Raw genomic sequence first — 19,326 nt, 5'->3', positions numbered from 1 at the left:
GTCCCCTGAACTCTAAGCTTGTATATTCAACTACCTTTTCAATGAATTCATGTAGCTATCTTATAGGCAAAGGTAACATGTTCACTGTCAGACGCCTCATCTTCCCTACAAAGGCTGTTCTTCCCACTGTCTCTTGGTCAATGCCAGCTCCATTCTTCTTCCATTTAATGGAACCCAACATTTTGGAAATGTTACTGGCTCCTCTCATTAATCCACCTCCCTTAATACCTAGTGTCCAAGCCATTTAAAAAACCCTACTGTTTCTAACACCAAGATATAATCAGAAGCCAAACCCTTCTAGCCACCTCCACCAAAGCCATCCTGGTCGACACCACCATGATGTCTGGCTTGTTTTATTGCAGTAAACGCTCCATCAGTTCCCCTTCCTCCAGTCTGACCTCCACACAGCTGCCACAGTGAGCCTGTTAAAATGCGAGTCAGATCATCTCCGTCCTCTGCTTAAAACCCTGCTTCTTTCAGAGTAAAAGCCAGAGTCTTTAGGATGACCAAGAAAGCCCTACATGATCTGCGCCCACTAGGCCTATTGCCATCTCCTGCTCACCTGCGACACCCGACCCCACTCAGAACACTTTCCCTACATCTTTCCTCATCAACTTCAAGTCTTGTTCAGATACCACCTTTGCAGTGAGACCTTCCCTAGATATTCAATTTAAAATTGCAAGCCCACTTCTGACCAGTAACCCTTCCTTATCATAATTTTTTTCTCCACGATATTATCACTATTCAATATCCTATTATAGTCTGTCTCCCCTCAGAAGAATCTAGGGAATCTAGTTTCATGAGGCCAAGAGCTTTTTGGTTAATTTGTATTTTTCACTGCTTTATCCCCAGCACTTAGAACAGTGCCTGATACGGAGTAGGCAATCAATAAATATTTGTCGCTGTTGAACGAAGGTCCAAAACCACTCTTTTTTTTTTTTTTTCCCAGTACTCAGGCCTCTCACTGTTGTGGCCTCTTCCGCTGTGGAGCACAGGCTCTGGACACGCAGGCTCAGCGGCCACGGCTCACGGGCCCAGCCGCTCCGCGGCATGTGGGATCTTCCCGGACCGGTGCACAAACCCATGTCCCCTGCATCGGCAGGCGGACTCTCAACCACTGCGCCACCAGGAAAGCCCCAAAACCACTCTTTAGTTCACCTCAAAACCAGATTTTTCCCCTAGTCTCCCCCATGTCAGTAAGTGGCAACTCTATTCCAATTTGCTCAAGCCAGGATCCTGGGAATTATCCTTGATGCCTCTCTTTCTCTCACACCCCACATCTTGAAATCTTGCCAATTCTATGTGCACATACAGGCAACACACACACACACACACACACAGACACACACACACACACACACATCCTCCAGAATCTGGCCCTCTTACCTTCACTGCTTTCACCCAAATTCAAGCCATTATTGCAAATGGCCTCATTACTGGTCTCCTTGCCTCTACCCTGGCTCCCCTAGAGCCATTTTCCACTCAGAAGAGAGAGGAAATCCCATAGAATTTATGTCAGATCCTAGGCTTTCCATAGCTCAAAGCACTCTGATAGGTTTTCCATCTTGGAATAAATTCTAGTCCTTTACATGGCCTGTAAGATACTTCCTGATCTTGTCCCAGACATATCTCCCTGAACTCATTTCTTCCCTTTGCTCATTGCCTTCCAGCCATTCTAGTTCCCCTTTTGTTTCTTGAATATGCCAAGCGTTCACCTGTTTCAGGCCTTTACACTGCTTCCCTACCTGGCATGCAGCGCCACAGGTGACCTGCTTCTTCACTGCATTCAGCCCTCTGCTCCCAGTTGCTTTAAAGGTGTGCTTCCTTGATCATCATTCCTGAAACAGCACACACACACCTCCATGCCCTTACTTTCCTTTATTTCAAAGCCCTTATGATCAACTGACATTATATATTTACTTCTTTTTATGGCCTGTCTTCCCTCTGCCCCAAAATGTAAACTCCTGTTTCATTCACTGCTGTATCTTCAACGTCAAAGAGGAACCCCAAGCACTATGGCTTGCTTAACCCTAGCATGTAGGATCGCAGGGAGGTATAAATACCTTCTTTCTCAAAGAATCAGCATTCATATTTGGAAAAGGACTCACCTTTCTCGAATGTGGGGCTTACCCCTAAAACATTTTCCGTGTCGAAAGCAATGGAAAAATTGTGGATCGATCAGTCTGGTTCACGTGCCCCTTATGGTTCTTTTGGAGGGGAGGGTCTTAGGGTGAAGGCTATGCAATCTCTAGATAGAGGAGGGAACGGTTCCGGAAGAACAAAAAGAGGTTCTGTTAGCAGAATGGGACGGGGGGAGAAGGGAGAGGACATGGAGAAGGCAGAAACAACAGATGGCCACCGCTGAGATTTTCCAGAGTGGGAAGAGAAATACAGGGATGAGCTGGGGACCCTGGTAGGGGAAATAGCCCTGAACAACTGTACCTTCGCACACTTTGGGAGAGAACGTGCTGAAGCCCCAGGCATGCTTGTGTGGCCCTGCTTCTTGAATGACTCTCTGTGGGGAGTTGCAGGCGGGATCTCCCTGGCATGAATAATCCTGACGCTTCACCACAGAAGCTGGAGGAAAGAGAGGAAAGCAGGGACCAGCAGCATCAACATGATTTCTGTTTTCCACTGCACGTAATATTGTTCACCAGCTCGTTTGCGCAGGTCTCCCTCCACAGCTCTCAAGATTAACAACTCATTTTTAGGTAAGGGTAAAAGCGAATTAGTTCAAACACAAGCAACAGCTGGGAAGTGGGCAAAAGTACATACACTCACATTGGAGAAAAATATAAATCTTGCTGCTGTCTTTTAGCTCAGTGTTTCTTGTCTATTTTGTTTTTTTGGTACACCTCACCACAAGGTAGTTTCAATTGTTAAAATTTTTTCCTGAAAATAGAAAATGTCTCTTGGGTTCTCCCGAGAGCGGGGTGCCCAGGCACACACACATTCTTCCCATAGCACAGCACTTTAAAATTAATAGCACATGCAGAGGAAAACTAAACCCTTTGACGTCACTCTTGAAATGAGGAAACAGAAACAGAAAAGGCTCCACTCCAGTAAGCTGCCAGAGTTGAAGCCGATTGGTCTCCGCTTTTCCTTGCCTGTGGCAACTGACAGCACCTCCCAGCCTAGCAGGCCGGCTGCCTGCTCCCCCAGCCAGTCGGTGGGTCTGGGCACTGCAGCAGGCTCGGCTCCATCCCAGCACTTGCCTGGGAGAAAGAAACGTGTTATACTCACCCAGAGAGAATTTCTTTCTACCTTCCTTCCTCTCCGATCTCTCTGTGTGCTTTTGTGTTACTTTTTTTTTTTTTTTTTTTTTTTTTTTTTACTTAATTATATTCCTAATCCTGGATGAAGTTGCTGGATTCCGCAGCACAAGTCTTCATGAACAAGCAGCACCGCTCAGAGATTTCACGGCATTCAAAGGTCACAGAACTGCCACTATGGTTAAATGTCTTGTTTAATGGTTGAGGTAGGTACAAGAGATTTCAGCGGCAACTCATTTTTCTTGAGAGAACAGAGTCACAGAGAGATGGCAGGAGTTTTATTTTAAATGAACCTGTATGTATATATTTTTTGGTCTGTGATTGTTACTACAGCAACCAGCTTTTGAATTTCCTTCCTTTTTCTAGGCGAACTGACTAAACATTATCACTTACCCTGAATTAACTGTTTCATTCCAAGCAGCCTGATGAGATACTCTGGCCTTTTCGCTGCACTTTGAGCCCCTCCTGAGGAGGGTTGCTTTTTTTTCCTTTGGCTTCTTTTTAATGAATGCAATATTTCTTCTCCAATGTAAATCTTAGAGTTGAGTCAGTTTTTCTTTTTGGTGGGACAGGACAGGAAAATATTGGTAAAGAGATTAGTGAGGGTTGCAGAACAGAGAAAAAGAAAATCCTTTTTTCTCTTGAGTTTGTCATGTTGGTTGATAGAAGATGAAGAAATTAGTAGGAAGAGAGGAGGAAGCTAATAATGAGATTGAAGGTAGAAAAACCTATACGAGGTGTGTCAGAAAAATGAACTCTTGAAGAAAATGCACTTTATCATTTTGTTGAATTTTTTAAAAATGTTCTGGATTTAGAAGTTAACAGGGGAGATGCAGGCACTGAGTTGCATACCAGTGATTTAGATCTCATTATTTATAAAGGAGAATAAAACTTCTTTATTAGCACTGCAAATTTGCTAATTATCTTTTCCTACAATAGTTGAAAGCAGAGTGAGATGTTTAATTAGGCACTTGAGTGATTGAGCCTGGGGACTAATTAATCTTCTATAGATTCTGTTCTTCATGTGTTCAGCCAGCATGACTATTAAAATGTTACAGTAAACCTCTTTGCCCCTGAAGGCAGGCATATGCATTTATATACAGTAAACCACTAAACGTTGCCAGGGTGGGAAGCAGGGCAGTTAAACCCAGGGCTAATATTGTTTTCAGTGACACATTATGATTATGGGTTGAGGGGGACCCCTGCTAAAAATCATTCCTATCTAGAGTCAGTTATTGTAAGAGCAATTCAAGTAATATATGGTTCACATGGATTTCCTTATTACCCTTCTCAAAGTTATAAAATAGCAAGTAAGACAGGATTGTTTGAAACCATTACTGTTTCCAGAATTGCTTGATTTTTTTCCCCAAAGGTTTCTATTCTCAACGTTAAGAGAAATTTTTAAAACTGGGTCATGTTAGCAGTAAGATTAATAAGCAAGGTGTAAAACACATAGTGAATTTCAAAGAATTAATGAAATTAACTTCGTAAGAGTGTAATGTACCAAGTTAAGAACTGCAAAAATATTAGGTCTGAGATGCAGAGGATGTGCTGTGAATGGACAATTGCTTTTCTGCAGCGCCTAGTGGGAAAACAAGGACTTTGTGTGTTGCAAATGCCTAACTGCAGCTCCTCCATTTCCTCTGCTTTATCTTTTATTACTGGCTGGTGAAACAAAGACGGGTGTCAGTAGTAACGTCTTGATTGACATTTTCTCTAATAAAATGAAGTCGCTTTTTGTCTGAAGTAGCAGCCCAGAGTTGACGAGGTGCAACTCCAAAGTCTGTATCCTCTTTATAAGGATTTTTACCTGACACTGTAAGCTGTCTGATTTCAGAGTGTACTCAGTTGACCATGAGACAAAATCAGTGGTGACTATATGTCAGCCAATTAGCTGGGAGAAACTCTGTTTTGAATCAAGTTACTTAGGGCAGGGGTGGAAAAATCCAAGATGTGTCAGGAGCAGACACCAACTTTGGGAAATGAGTTGCACCAGTACATCTTGTAATGCCTTTCACGATGTTCAGCACAGTTACTCATTGTCAGTTCTCAATAAATACCTAGTTAAAATGTTTGCTGAGAATTTACTACCCTTCATATATTGTAAATTATTTAAATAAATTTCAAATATGGCATTTTCAACTGTCTTTGAAAAAAGCTTTTGTGTTAGTCCAACCTAAAGTATAATCTATTTAGGAGGGCATTGCAAACATTGACTGGTGTTCTTTTCAGCCAGAGAACCTTGTTACCCCAAACAGATGCAAAAGTAAAATGACCGAGTTTCCTCAAAGTGAGCATGTACCACATGGAAATGCCTCTGCCTAGTAATTAATCTTCCAAAGTTGAATTTGTTGTTAAGCAGGCTCAAATCACAGGGGAAGCTGCTTGTTGACTGACAACATAGTGCTGGAAGGAATTTATTAAGCAGTAAACTAATCCCAAGCAAGACTAAAAGGGCCTCATTATATTAACATGAAGTGTCAAAATTAAGAATCAGAATAGACTTTAGAACATCTGAATGTAGAAGCTAACAGGTATTCTAAGTGGTTCAACTTACCTTGACTTTTGGGGGGTAACTTTCTGAAGGACCCTCAATGTTCAGAACTTTTTACCCAAAGACTCCATCATCCCATGGATTCAGCTTATATATCCCAGAGAATTCACAGACAAGTAGGAATCTCTCTTCTAGGAGGCAAGTCTAGCTAAAGAAGAAGAGATTTGGCATTTGGAAACGAGATGAGACCCTCTCTATCAGCGCCGCCCCGTGGTGGCATCCCCATTCCTCCTCAGAGCTTCCCCTTGGGCATCCTCACTTCTCCTAAGAATGTGTCTTGGGGAGCACGCCCATCCCTCTTGTGGGAGGAAGCCTTGGGGTGCTTTACAGGCATCAGAACCATTGGCTTTACAAGCATCCTAGGTGGCCTTGTCAACATGCTAACTTTGATTCCTGCGGTGATGCATACTTGGTATATTAGCAATCTTTAAAGTGGTCAATATGGAAATTTGGGGGATAGAAGGGAAAAAGGGATGTAGAAACCCAAACTGACAGTATCTACTACGTTCCAGGCATTGTTAGAGATTTGAACACAGAGTACAACAAAATGCGTCAAAGTTCTAGTGTATAATCAATGTAGTTATACTTTCCCAAGAATCGCTTAGGTATCTAGATGATTTAATTTGTACGTGGAAAGTGATTGCATGGAGCACACTAAGAAGAGCAGTAGATGGAGGCAGGGGACCAGTGGGCGCCCTTATTCAGGATCTAACTAGTTGGATGACTCTGAGCCACTCTTACTCAGTCTTGATCTCAGTTTCATCACCTGCAAATGAAACTGGTTGTATTGGGTTATTTCTAACAATCCTTTTTTAGATGAAACTTTTTACAGTATTCTTATTTGGCGTTTTTTTTTTAATTCCATTTGTATATAAAAATGTGAGTGTTAAACCTTTACTAAAAAAAAATTACTGTGTGCTTTTAGCATGTCAAGGGCTATGTCTACTGAGGCAAAGTGAATAAAAAGACAGATAAGCAATGATTCCCACCTTCAGGAAACTTACATTCTGGTTGAACTTAAACAAACAGTGGAGCCTGGGCAGAGAAATGGAGGAACAGAGAGAATTTGGAAGGGAGGTGGTGATGAAGAAAAACAGAAGAGGTGGCTTTATGCAACTGAATTCAAGAAAAAAATCTAAATTTTCCATCTATATAGATATTTACGCCTATTATTGTAGTCTTTAATATGACCAATGGAAGCATTGTCATTCTTTTGAAATGATATATTTGTAATGGTGTCCTTAAAAAATATAATGTGAAAGGAAGCCAGAGTTTTCCCTTTTGTTGATTAAACTACTGTATAGGTTTGAAATGGTGAATTAAATCAGTGCACTGATATCTTCTCCATCATCACTTGGACTTGGAACCCCTAGGAGTTCCAGAAAGCAGGAGTCCTTCGAGAACTTTGACAACAGCCCCAGGTTCCAGTAGCCATTTGGTGCAAGCAAGGAGGGTTCCCAAGCTGTGCTGGGCTTGACCACTGATGCCTTGTAGTGTCGCAGGAATGTTCTTGGTGGCAGGAAACCTCCCAAAGTGGCTCAGAACTTTCAGAGAAGACCTGTGTGAGTTAAGGCAAATTTCTCAAACTTTGGAGGCCCTGACTGCCTCCTCTTTAAAATGAGGCTTTTGGAATACTTCTGGGATGCCTTTTTCCTTTCCAGATTCTGAACTTCACCCTGACAAGATTAATGTTGCCTAGTTAGCATTAATTTCTTTTTATTCTCCCACCTCTCCCATCCTTTATTTCTACCATTTCCCTTAAAAGTTTGCCTTTACTAAGTTATCCAAATTTATGCAATTTCACCTCCAAAATACCCTCATTGCTAAGGAAAAACAAAAACAAGTCCCTGGGTTTTGGAGAATTTCTCCGCAGGAGGACTGTTGCTCCCCAGGGAAGACCACCTGTCCTCGCCCCCTTTCCCTCCTCTGAGGCTGATGTGCTGCTCTGTGGCTGTAGCTCCCCTTCAGACAGTAAAGGGATGTGCTTTGTGTTCACTGTAGCTGGAGACTTTAATGTGACAAGTGTCTTTTTCCTAAGTGCCAATCATTGTCCTAGATTTTCTGTGCTATCTCACTTTAATATCTCTTCCGCTCCAATTCTGGTTTCTTTAGGGAATAACTGAAAACTTGTTAATAACTAACTTGGAGGAATCCTCAGAAGAAAGATGTTTTTGGTTTGGTTGTCCGTTGAGTATCTGCTCTGAGACCTGGGGCCTATGGTACAAGGTGGCTGCCTCATCCTGCTGGTGGAATTTGATGCAATTGAGTTACTCTAATCCAGACACTGGTTGGATCCTACTTGGGTCAGAGCATTCCTCTGGCATGTCCTCTGGGTATGGTTTACAGATAACGTCTCAAGCTTGGAGAATAGGGGACAGGGTTTGTAGTTTTGGATAAACCTAAAAATAACATGACACAAAACACACGTAAGTCTATTAAGCAATATATAATTCTTAATATATTAGTGTATAAATACCCCAGTATTGAAAATCAAAACCCTTTCGTGAATGCTTTATAAATTTATTTGCATACAGTATAGAAGTATGAAAATAATAGCCTTAGTCAATATACCAGTAAAGAAAGTGTATGTCATGCACACCCCCTCCATTCTTCACGCTCCCTTCACCCTTCCTTTCTTCCTTCCTTCCTGCCTCCCTTTCTTCCCTTTTTTGCATTTGTAAGGAGAAGATGGAAAAAATTAAGATTGGTAATGAGATTTTGATGGAGTTTCCTTTTGTAAAATTTGAAGTAATGTTTATTTTAGTTTTCCTTTTCTAATTGTTGGTGAATATGTGCAAAATTTTTCATTAAAATTCCTGCTCAGATTCTTGTCTTATTAATACCTTTTGTGTTTTACATTCGTATTTAACATGTAAATAAATATATAAGGTATCCTTTCTACATGATGAAAATCATCATTACCTGCTCACTGCTTCAGACACACAAAAAAGGATTCGGTTCAAAACAGGAGTTTGTACATAATTTAAATATACTGAAGGATATTTAAGAGTTTTGAGTTTGAAAAAACATTCTTTTCCCCTGGGATGGGAGGTCGGGTCCAGGGTTAGTCTGGGGTGAGAGGTATTTCCATGGGTTCAGGTGTAGACATAAGGAGGTTAACATATACCTGAATTGGTCAAAATTTGATATCTAAAATAAAGATACTAAATTTTCAATGTTTTACATATTCTTTGACCCTAGTAAATCTTAGTCTAAGAAGATATCAAATTATGTTTATTTTTGCCTTTTTTGTAATATAAAAACTCAGAAACTACCTAAACTAATAATAGGCGAGTTGTTGAGTACATTATTTTGAATCCATACAATAAAATGCTATATAGTTACTTAAAAGAATAAGCTAGATCTACATGCACAGTCTGGAATGATTTTCAACATTTGTATAACATTAACATTTGTAGAACTACATATACACATTCACACACACTGATGGAAAATTTCTAGAAATTCAAATAAAAAACTTAGCAGTGGAAGCCTCTGGCAGGAGAACTTTGAGCATGGGATGGGAACGACTATCTGTTCAGGTATATACTTTAGAATTGTTCAGCTTTTCTCCTCATAAGTTTATTACATACACAGTGGAAAAATTATGTATATTTATTTATTACTGCGTGATATTTAAATTAAAGCTGAGAGGAAAATTAGAAAGTAAAAGAAGAAAGAGTTCTGTTTTTGAATTGCTTCATTAGCTTCTTCCTTCAGTCATATTGAATTTCTCCCGTGTGCCTTTAACACAGGTAGGGAGGCCATCATGCCCAGGAAGAAAGAGTCCAGGAAGTGAGGAGATAGATAGCCCAGCTCTCCTGCTTGAGTAACTTTGGGCCAATCATCTCTCAGGGCACCAGTTTCCTCATGTACAAAAGGAGAGGCTTAGTCAAGCTCGAAGTTCCTTCCAGCTTTCATATACGTTTCAAAGTTTTCATAAGAAAACTTTTTGGCCTGTTGCCTGCCCAACTATTTGAGACCTTTCTCCATAAACTAAATGTACATATTTGACTGTATGTATTTTATTGCTTTGAACACTTTAACTAAATTTTCTCTTTTAGAATTGGTCGATTTGGTTTAGTTTTTCAAATTAATTAAATATGCACAATTTATATTTATTCAAATAGTGTTTAAGGAAACCACACATCATGGACTTTTAAAATAAAAGTATGCTATAATACCATTTATTCATAAAACAGTAGAAAACACTGTTTTGTATTAAGATGTGTAGCTTGTGCAGATAATACAAGCAACTAATTGCTTCAGTTTCAATATGATTTATACCTTTCTTGGTTTTTCAGGAGAAACAAAAAAAAGACTTTCATTTCCCTTTCCCATATATGCCACTTGCCAACTGTGTCCAGCCAGATGAAAGAACTCAGTCATTCACAAACAGTGTAGATGTATTCTCGTAAAGGAGATGCTGCAGTATACAGAGATCTAAAGAATGCCTTGATTTAGAAAACGTCATTAAATTTAAGGAAAAAGTTTGTTTTCCATGTGATAGAAATATAGTATATTTCCATGTCTTTCAGACTAGTCTTCTTGCTTTTTCAATGAAATGAAAAACAATTTTTAATTTGGTTTTTAGTTTGATTTGGAGAAAATGTAAGTATTAGTTATTTTAATTATTTAGCAATTTTTATTTTCTATTTTTCTAGACTTTTATTGTGTTTGGAGTAAAGAACAATCTTTAAGTTAAAACAAAAGGGATAAACACAAAACAGATCGGAATTTGTATGATAGGAGGTTTTTTTTTAAAACAATCTTATTGAGGCATAATTGACACACAATTGACTGCACATATTTGAAGTGTACAATTAGATAAGTTTGATACTCTTGTGAAACCATCACCACATTCAAGATAATTAACATATCCATCATCCCCCAATTTTTTCCTGTGCCTTTGTAGTCCCTCCCTCTACCCCTCTCATCCATTCTGAAACAACCACTTATCTGCTTTTAATGTATATGATAGTTTTGAATGACATTCTGAATTTTTCTCTACAAATCCTTTTTAATTTTTTAAAAAATATTATTAATCATTTAAAAATATCCCAATGGCTAATAATAAAGTAATTGAAAAATACTATCTTCTTTTCATTAATATGTTGCCCCCTGAGTGTCCTCTGTGAGTGCATGAGAGAGACACAGGGCAAACCCCTTCTCAAAACTTGAAGACAAATGTATATAAAACCTATATACTGCTGTGGCCTCTCCCGCCGCGGAGCACAGGCTCCGGCCCGCGCAGGTCCCAGCACCATGGCTCACAGGAACCAGCCTCTCTCCGTGGCATGTGGGATCCTCCCGCACCGGGGCACAAACCCGTGTCCCCTGCATCGGCAGGCGGACTCTCAACCCACTGCTCCACCATGGAAAGCCCTATAAAAAACTTTTAATGGTATTTGTGTCAAAAACAGTCAGTTGGAGAATATAGCCTACTTAAATGTCTCCTTTAACCGTAAATCTTTTTAAAATAGGTCAGATACATTTAGTGAATTATTGGCAACAATATGTGATTTATAAAAATGTGTATTTTGTGTGGAGAGAAAGGGAAAGGAGGAATTAAAAAATGAGAAATCAAACTTTTTTCAAGGGAACACTGACCTTGTAACCTAAAATCCCTGCGTTCAAGTTCCGGACGCTAGCCTTACTAGTGTAATACTTTGGGGCAAGTTATTTAGCATTTTTGACTTTTAAGTCTCTTAAATGTGAACTTAAAATGAGGGTGCCTTTATGTTCTAAACTTTCTAAGGTTTACTCACTACCACACAGATGGATTAGCTTTCATATGTAATTAGGTCGCTTAGTTCAGGCACAAAGGTCAGGTCCATTCCTTGCTTAGAACAGTTCCTATTAGGAGAGGATTCATTATGCCCACTTTTTGTTTTTTTTTTTTTTTTGCGGTACGCGGGCCTCCACTGTTGGGCCTCTCCACGTTGCGGGAGCACAGGCTCCGGACGCGCCGGCTCAGCGGCCGGGGCTCACGGGCCCAGCCGCTCCACGGCATGTGGGATCTTCCCGGACCGGGGCACGAACCCGCGTGCCCTGCATCGGCAGGCAGACTCTCAACCACTGCACCACCAGGGGAAACCCCATAATGCCCACTTTAATGGCAAGGAAATTGAGGTTTACGGAAGTTAAAACTAACAGAGTTGAAATTCAACCCTAGCTTTTTTAATGACAGTTTTTAATTATTTTTATACGTTTCAAATGCACTGTGTTTAAATCCATCTTTGATCATTCTAAGCATGAGTTAGGAAAAGTCTTTTTAAATTAGTATACAAAACATAAAAATATCTATTTCAAAATGTTAAAGCAATCTACACAATATATTTATTTATATGAGGTTCCAGTGTATAGAGGAAACATTATTTCATTTTAAGTTCATCCGCAGTGGGTGAATCTGACACTTTAAACTTCGGAAGTTTTGTTCTGAAAGGCAGTGTAACCGTAATGATGAACAGTGCAGAATCTGGCACCGTTCATTGTGGCTCACTTATTAGCTCTGGGATCCTAAGCCAGTTAATCTCTCTGGTCCGCACTGTACTTATTTATAAGATGAAGGTGTTTAAAATATCTGCCTCATAAGGTTGTTGTGAAGATCAAATGAGTTTTGTTTGTAAAATGCTTAGAACGTTGCATGAAAGGTAGTAAGCATCATGTGTGTATCAACTGGTATTATTTGCTTACAGTTATAAAAATTATTTCATGGAGTTGTAACTGTTTTGGGCGTAGTCCTGTTGGATGTTTTAAACATTTAAGAGAAATACAGTTTTTTATTTTATTTTTAAACTATAACACACATACAGAGAAATACCCAACATATAAATGTACAGAATGGTTCACTAATTTTAAGTGAACAAATATATAACAATTACCCAAGCCAAGAAATAGAACATTATTACATTATTGCCACCTCAGAAATCCCATCAAGCCTCCTCCATTCTTTCATTCACCATTATACAGTGAGACTTACTAAGTTGTTACATATGGCTCTAATTTAATTTCATTATTGCATAGTGTCTAATTATTTGAATATGCAACAATTTATTCACCCATTCTACTGTGGAAAAACATTTCAGTTGTGTCTAGTTGTTAATGTTATGAATAATACTGGCCTGAGCATTCTTTTGATACACCTGTACATGTATTTCTGCTGAGCATACACCTAGGAATTAGTTGCTGGGCCACAGAGAATGTTTATGTTCTACCTCAGTAGAAAATTCAAAACTGCTCAAGGTGGTTAAAATAATTTACACTCCCACCAACAATGTATGTATGATAATTCCCTTCCTCACTAACCTTACATATTAGCATTTAGGAGGTGTGTAGTGATAGCTTACAGTGGTTTTAATTTGCATTTTCCTGATTATTGACAAGTTTGAGCACTTTTGCACATATGTATTGGCCACGTAAATATCCTCTTTGTGACGTGTCTAAACAAGTCATTTATATATTGATTTATAGGAATTTTTGGTATATTTTAATATCTTTGATTGCTATATATGTTATCTCCCATTCGTAAAATCTCCTGTTCTCTTCTTCAAGATTATTTTGTTCATTCTTCATTCTCTACATTGCCATATAAATTTTAGAATTAACTTAAGATTCTTACCTAAAAATGAAATTTTGGTTATTGATCAATTTGGGAAGATTTGACATCTTTCCTGAGTCTTTCAATTCATGAACATAGTATATCCCTCTATTTATTTAGGTCTTTGTTAATTTCTCTCAATAATATCTTCTAGCTTGCTTTGTGGTCATTTTACACATTCCTTGCTAGATATATTACTAAACACTTAGTATTTTGATGCTATTCTAAATATTATCTCTTCAATTTCAGTTTTTACTTTTTGTTACTAATATATAGAAAACCAATTAATTGTTGGTATGTTAATTTGTTATCAGCAGCCTTACTAAACTCACTTGGGAATTCTCATATTTTATCTGTAGATTCTTTTTATATTCTATGTAGGCAATCATGCTATCCAAGAATAATGGTAGGCATATATATTCTTTTTTAATACTGAGAGTTTTGTCTCATTGTACTGGCTAGGATTTTCAGTAAATTGTTGAAGAGGTAACAGTGGGTAATGTATTATTTTCAATCTTAGAAGGAAAGCTTTCAACATTCTGTCATTCAGTATTATATTCTCTATAATATTGAGAAGTTTTCTTCTATTTCTAGTTTGCTAAGAGTTATCATGAATAAATATTTGATTTATCAAATGTTCTTTCTGATATCTACCATGTGATTTTTCTCTATTTTTCTGTTGTGGTGGTGACTGATTTTACAATGTCAAATCAAACTTGAAGTCCTGGAGTAATCCCAATTTGGTCATGATGTGTTACGCTTTTTTTTTTTTTAATCCATTATTACCTTGTTTCTGGATTGCTAATAATTTTTAGGATTTTGCAACTATGTTCATAAAAAAATTAGCCTAAAATTATTGTTTCTGGTAACAACCAGGTTCCATTGACCTCATAAAAATAGTTAGAAAATATTACCCTTTAAAAATTTGGAGGAGGTAGATTTATATAGATTCATGTTATTTCTTCCTTAAATATTTGTTAGAAATTGTAAACAAATCCATCTGGTCCTGGAATATTTTGTGGGCAAGATTTTAATTATGGTTTTAATTTCACTAATTTTTATGGGTTATTCAGGTTTTCTACTTTTATTTTCAGTTTCGGTAAGTTGTGTATTTCTAGGTCAACTATCTTATCAAAATTTTGTAATTAGCACGAAGTTGTTCATAATTCCCTGCTTTAATATTAGTCTAACTTTTTATTTTTACTGTTAGTTTACTGTGCCATTTCTGTTTTTATTGTTTTTCTCCAATAGTTTTGACAGGATATCAACTTTATTAGATATTTCAAGTAAACAACTTTTGACTTTTTAAATCCTCTTTTTTTTTTGTGGTACCCGGGCCTCTCACTGTTGTGGCCTCTCCCGTCGCGGAGCACAGGCTCCAGACGCGCCGGCTCAGCGGCCATGGCTCACGGGCCTAGTCGCTCCGCGGCATGTGGGATCCTCCCGCACCGGGGCACGAACCCATGTCCCCTGCATCGGCAGGCGGACTCTCAACCACTGCGCCACCAGGGAAGCCCTTAAATCCTCTTTATTTATGTGTATTTATTGTCTATATTTATTAATTTTAGTCTTTTATTATTTCCTTTTATTCTTTTCTGAGCTTTTTTTTTTTTCTATTTTCTCAGGTTTTTGTTTTTGTTTTTGTTTTTTTGGCTCATAACATTTCAGTTTTTCTTCTTCTTGAATAAATAGATTTAAACCAATAAATTTTTCTCTAACAGAGTTGCATCCCCAAATTTAGAGTTTCCATCATCAGGTAGCTCAAAACAATTTCAATTGTAATCTCTTTTTGGACTTAGATTATTTAGAAATGCATTTTTAAATTTTCAAACATATTGAGGTTTTCTAGTTATCTTTTTTTTTTTTTTCGGTACGTGGGCCTCTCACTGTTGTGGCCTCTTCCGCTGCGGAGCACAGGCTCCGGACGCGCAGGCTCAGCGGCCATGACTCACGGGCCCAGCCGCTCCGCAGCATGTGGGATCTTCCCAGACCGCTGCACGAACCCGTGTCCCCTGCATCGGCAGGCAGACTCTCAACCACTGCGCCACCAGGAAAACCCTCTAGTTATCTTTTTGTCATTGTTTCCTAGTATAATTCTACCATGGTCATAGATCATAATTGATCATACATGATTTAGATCTTTGAAATTTGTTGTATCTTATTTGTATGACTCAACATATTGCCAACTTCTATAAATGTTTCATATACATTTGAAATGAGTTTGGATTCTGTGGTTGTTAGGTACAGCGCTCTATACAAGTCAATTAGAAAATTATTAATTGAATAATTCAAATCTAATAGTTGGCTCTCAGGAAGCAAAATAATCAATACATATTACAATGGTCTATGGCCTTCCAAAGAGGGCCATATGTATATAATCTGTACATAAACAGATATACAGTGTATGTGGTATTAAACTATTTGGGAAGGAAGTGATTAGGAGAAACAAATCTAAAAAGTCTGCTTGAGGGCTTCCCTGGTGGCACGGTGGTTGGGAGTCCGCCTGCCGATGCAGGGGACACGGGTTCGTGTCCGGTCCGGGAGGATCCCACATGCCACGGAGTGGCTGGGCCCGTGAGCCATGGCCGCTGAGCCTGTGCGTCTGGAGCCTGTGCTCCGCAACGGGGGAGGCCACAATGGTGGGAGACCCACGTACCGCAAAAAAAAAAAAAAAAAGTCTGCTTGAGGAAATGGGATGATAATGGAAAAAAGGTTGACAAATACTTAGATACAAATTTAGAACTGGTATATCATCCTGTTGAATTGAAACTTTTCTCATAATAAAATATCCCTTTTTTTCTCTATTAATGATTTTGCCTTCAAGTCTACTTTGACTAATACTAAAATCTGTACCACTAGCTTTCTGTTAGTGTCTGTGTGACTTATCTCTCATTCTCTTAGTCTTTAATTTTCTATATGTTTATGGTTTAGATGTCTCTCTTTACAAGCATCAGATAAGTCAATATTGTTTTATCATTCAGTCTGATATTTGTCTTGTCAGTGGAGTATTTAGTCTTTTTACATTTAATGTCATAATGATATATTTGAGTTTAAATATGCTGATTTACTATGCTATTGGATTGGCCAAAACGTTTGTTCGGGATTTTCTGTTACATCTTACAAAAAACCTGGATGAAATTTTTGATCAACCCGATATTTGCCCTTCCTGTTCTATATTTCTTTTTATCTCTTTGCTTGCTGTCTTTGGATTGAGTATATTTATAATTACATTGCCCCTTTCCTATTAGCTTGTTATTTTTACATTCTTTTACATTGTTTTACTGGTTACTATTGAGGTTACAGGATTCATCTTTGACCTAATGAAAGTACAATGCAAATTAGTACTTTTATCACTTTGTGGGAAATTTGAAAACCTTAGATGAATACCTTAACTACTTTTGTGCCTCTTCAGAATTATACTCTATTTTTAGGTATTTAATTTTATGTAATTTAAGCTCCACAATGATTATTGTTATTATGCTCTCATACAGTCATGTATACTCTTCTTCCTTCCTGCATCTCTGAGATTACATATAGGATTTCCTTTAGTATAGTGATAATTTGGTTCAGTTTTGTTTTTTTGTTTTTTCTATCTGAAATATATTTACCTTTTTTTATATGGACTTTTCCTGGGAAGAAAATTCTAGATTGGTAATTTTCTTTCCCCACTTTATAACATTATTACATTGTCTTATAACTCACTGTTTTCGTTAATGTCAGAAAATACTCCTTTAAAAGCAGTCTGTCCTTTTTTTTTGACTGTTTGTGATTCTTTCTTTATATCTTTGATTTCCAGTATTTTTACCATGATTGCTTAGGTGTGGTTTTCATTGTATTTATTATTTTATATATATATATATATATATATATATATATATATTTAGGTATTATTTTATTTTATTTTTTAACATCTTTATTGGAGTATAATTGCTTTACATTGTTGGGCTAGTTACTGCTGTATAACAAAGTGAATCAGCTATATATATACATATATCACCATATCCCCTCCCTCTTGCGTCTCCCTCTGACCCTCCCTATCACACCCCTCTAGGTGGTCACAAAGTACCGAGCTGACCTCCCTGTGCTATGCAGCTGCTTCCCACTAGCTATCTATTTTACATTTGGTAGTGTATATATGTCAATGCTACTCTCTCACTTCGTCCCAGCTTACCCTTCCCCCTCCCCATGTCCTCAAGTCTATTTTCTACATCTCCATCTTTACTCCTGTCCTGCCACTAGGTTCATCAGAACCGTTTTTTTTTTTTAGATTCCATATATATGTGTTAGCATACGGTATTTGTTTTCCTCTTTCTAACTTACTTCACTCTGTATGACAGACTCTAGGTCCATCCACCTCACTACAAATAACTCAAATTCGTTTCTTTTTATGGCTGAGTAATATTCCATTGTATATATGTGCCACATCTTCTTTATCCATTCACCTCTCAGTGGACACTTAGGTTGCTTCCGTGTCCTGGCTATTGTAAATAGAGCTGCAATGAACACTGTGGTACATGACTCTTTTTGAATTATGGTTTTCTCAGGGTGTATGCCCAGTGGTGGGACTCCTGGGTCATATGATTGTTCTACTTTTAGTTTCTTAAGGAACCTCCATACTGTTCTTCATAGTGGCTGTGTCAATTTACATTCCCACCAACAGTGCAAGAGGGTTCCCTTTTCTCCACACCCTCTCCAGCATTTAGTGTTTGTAGATTTTTTGATGATGGCCATTCTGACTGGTGTGAGGTGATACCTCATTGTAGTTTTGATTTGCATTTCTCTAATGATTAGTGATGTTGAGCATCCTTTCATGTGTTTGTTGGCCATCTGTATGTCTTCTTTGGAGAAATGTCTATTTAGGTCTTCTGTATTATTATATTTTTTTATTATATTATATATTCTTATTATGATGATGATGGTAATTTTCAGTCCTAGAATCTGGGTTTTTTTTGGTAGTTTCTAGATCTCTGGCAAAATTCTCAATCTTGTCTATCATATCCTTGTATATATTATATGTATTATTTTAAAGTCTTTGTTTTATTTATATCTTATAAGTGTCTGTTTCTGTTGTCTGCTATTGCTGCTGGTTGGTTCAAATTTCTTGCCTTTCTTATGCTTGGTTATTCTTGATGGGGCACTGGACATTATAAATAAAAAATATGGAGACAAATTGAGGCCTAGTGTTATATTATCTTTCTCCAGATAGGATTTACATTTGTTTCTGCCAAGTAACTGGCGGCACTAATGGTCCTGATTGTCTTAATAGTCCTGATTTTGTGTTGAATGAATGTATGTGACATGCTTAAAACAGTGGTTGGCACATACTAAGTACTGTGCAACTGCTTCTTTTTTCCTTTCATTGCTTCCTTTAAAGGATGTGGAAAGAGAGAAAGGGAAGAAAGAACTAAGGATAACATCCATGGCATTAAAAAACTCCAATATGCACCAGAAGTAATTCTCATTTTTTTTCATTTTCTTGTCTTTTTCTTATATCTGAAATAAATTTAAAAATGAGAAGTTGTATTCATCAAAATCATGAACTAAGTAGATAAAGATAAATGTGTTTACCTCCCATATTTCACTATGGGCATATATCCATTATGTAAAATTTTAAAACAGAATTACGATTGCATCAGTATAATTCCCTTATTTTATAATTATTATTCGCCAGTAGTACTTTGAGAAACGTTATCATTTTGGAGATTGCTCATATCCTAAAGAGATCTTGGGTCAAATAACTATTTGTTAATAGACAGTTTTTCATCTGCACCTCACATTTCCAATCAAGGATACCTACCAAAATGTATCATTTAAGTCTTGATTTATGGCTTTTTTGCATGGAAGCTAATGTTATCTTATATAGTAGCTGATATAAATTAGGTACGATGAGCTATTAGCAA

The 19,326-nt window shown here is 37.8% G+C and overlaps 1 protein-coding gene across 1 annotated transcript in view; it reads left to right on the top strand.

Annotated features, from left to right (window-relative positions):
* Nucleotides 1–3,127: 3,127 nt before the first annotated feature.
* Nucleotides 3,128–19,326, top strand: part of PDE7B (phosphodiesterase 7B) — a 337,812-nt gene continuing 321,613 nt past the window's right edge. Inside the window, exon 1 of the mRNA XM_032651583.1 lies at nucleotides 3,128–3,478. Coding sequence (XP_032507474.1) covers nucleotides 3,458–3,478 — 21 coding nt within the window. The 5' untranslated portion in view covers nucleotides 3,128–3,457. The remainder of the gene's footprint in view (nucleotides 3,479–19,326) is intronic.

Source organism: Phocoena sinus, chromosome 12 (assembly GCF_008692025.1).
Source record: "Phocoena sinus isolate mPhoSin1 chromosome 12, mPhoSin1.pri, whole genome shotgun sequence".
Taxonomy (NCBI): Eukaryota; Metazoa; Chordata; class Mammalia; order Artiodactyla; family Phocoenidae; genus Phocoena; species Phocoena sinus.
Note: the sequence above shows the minus strand (reverse complement) of the source record. Positions and strands in the feature narration are given on the sequence as shown.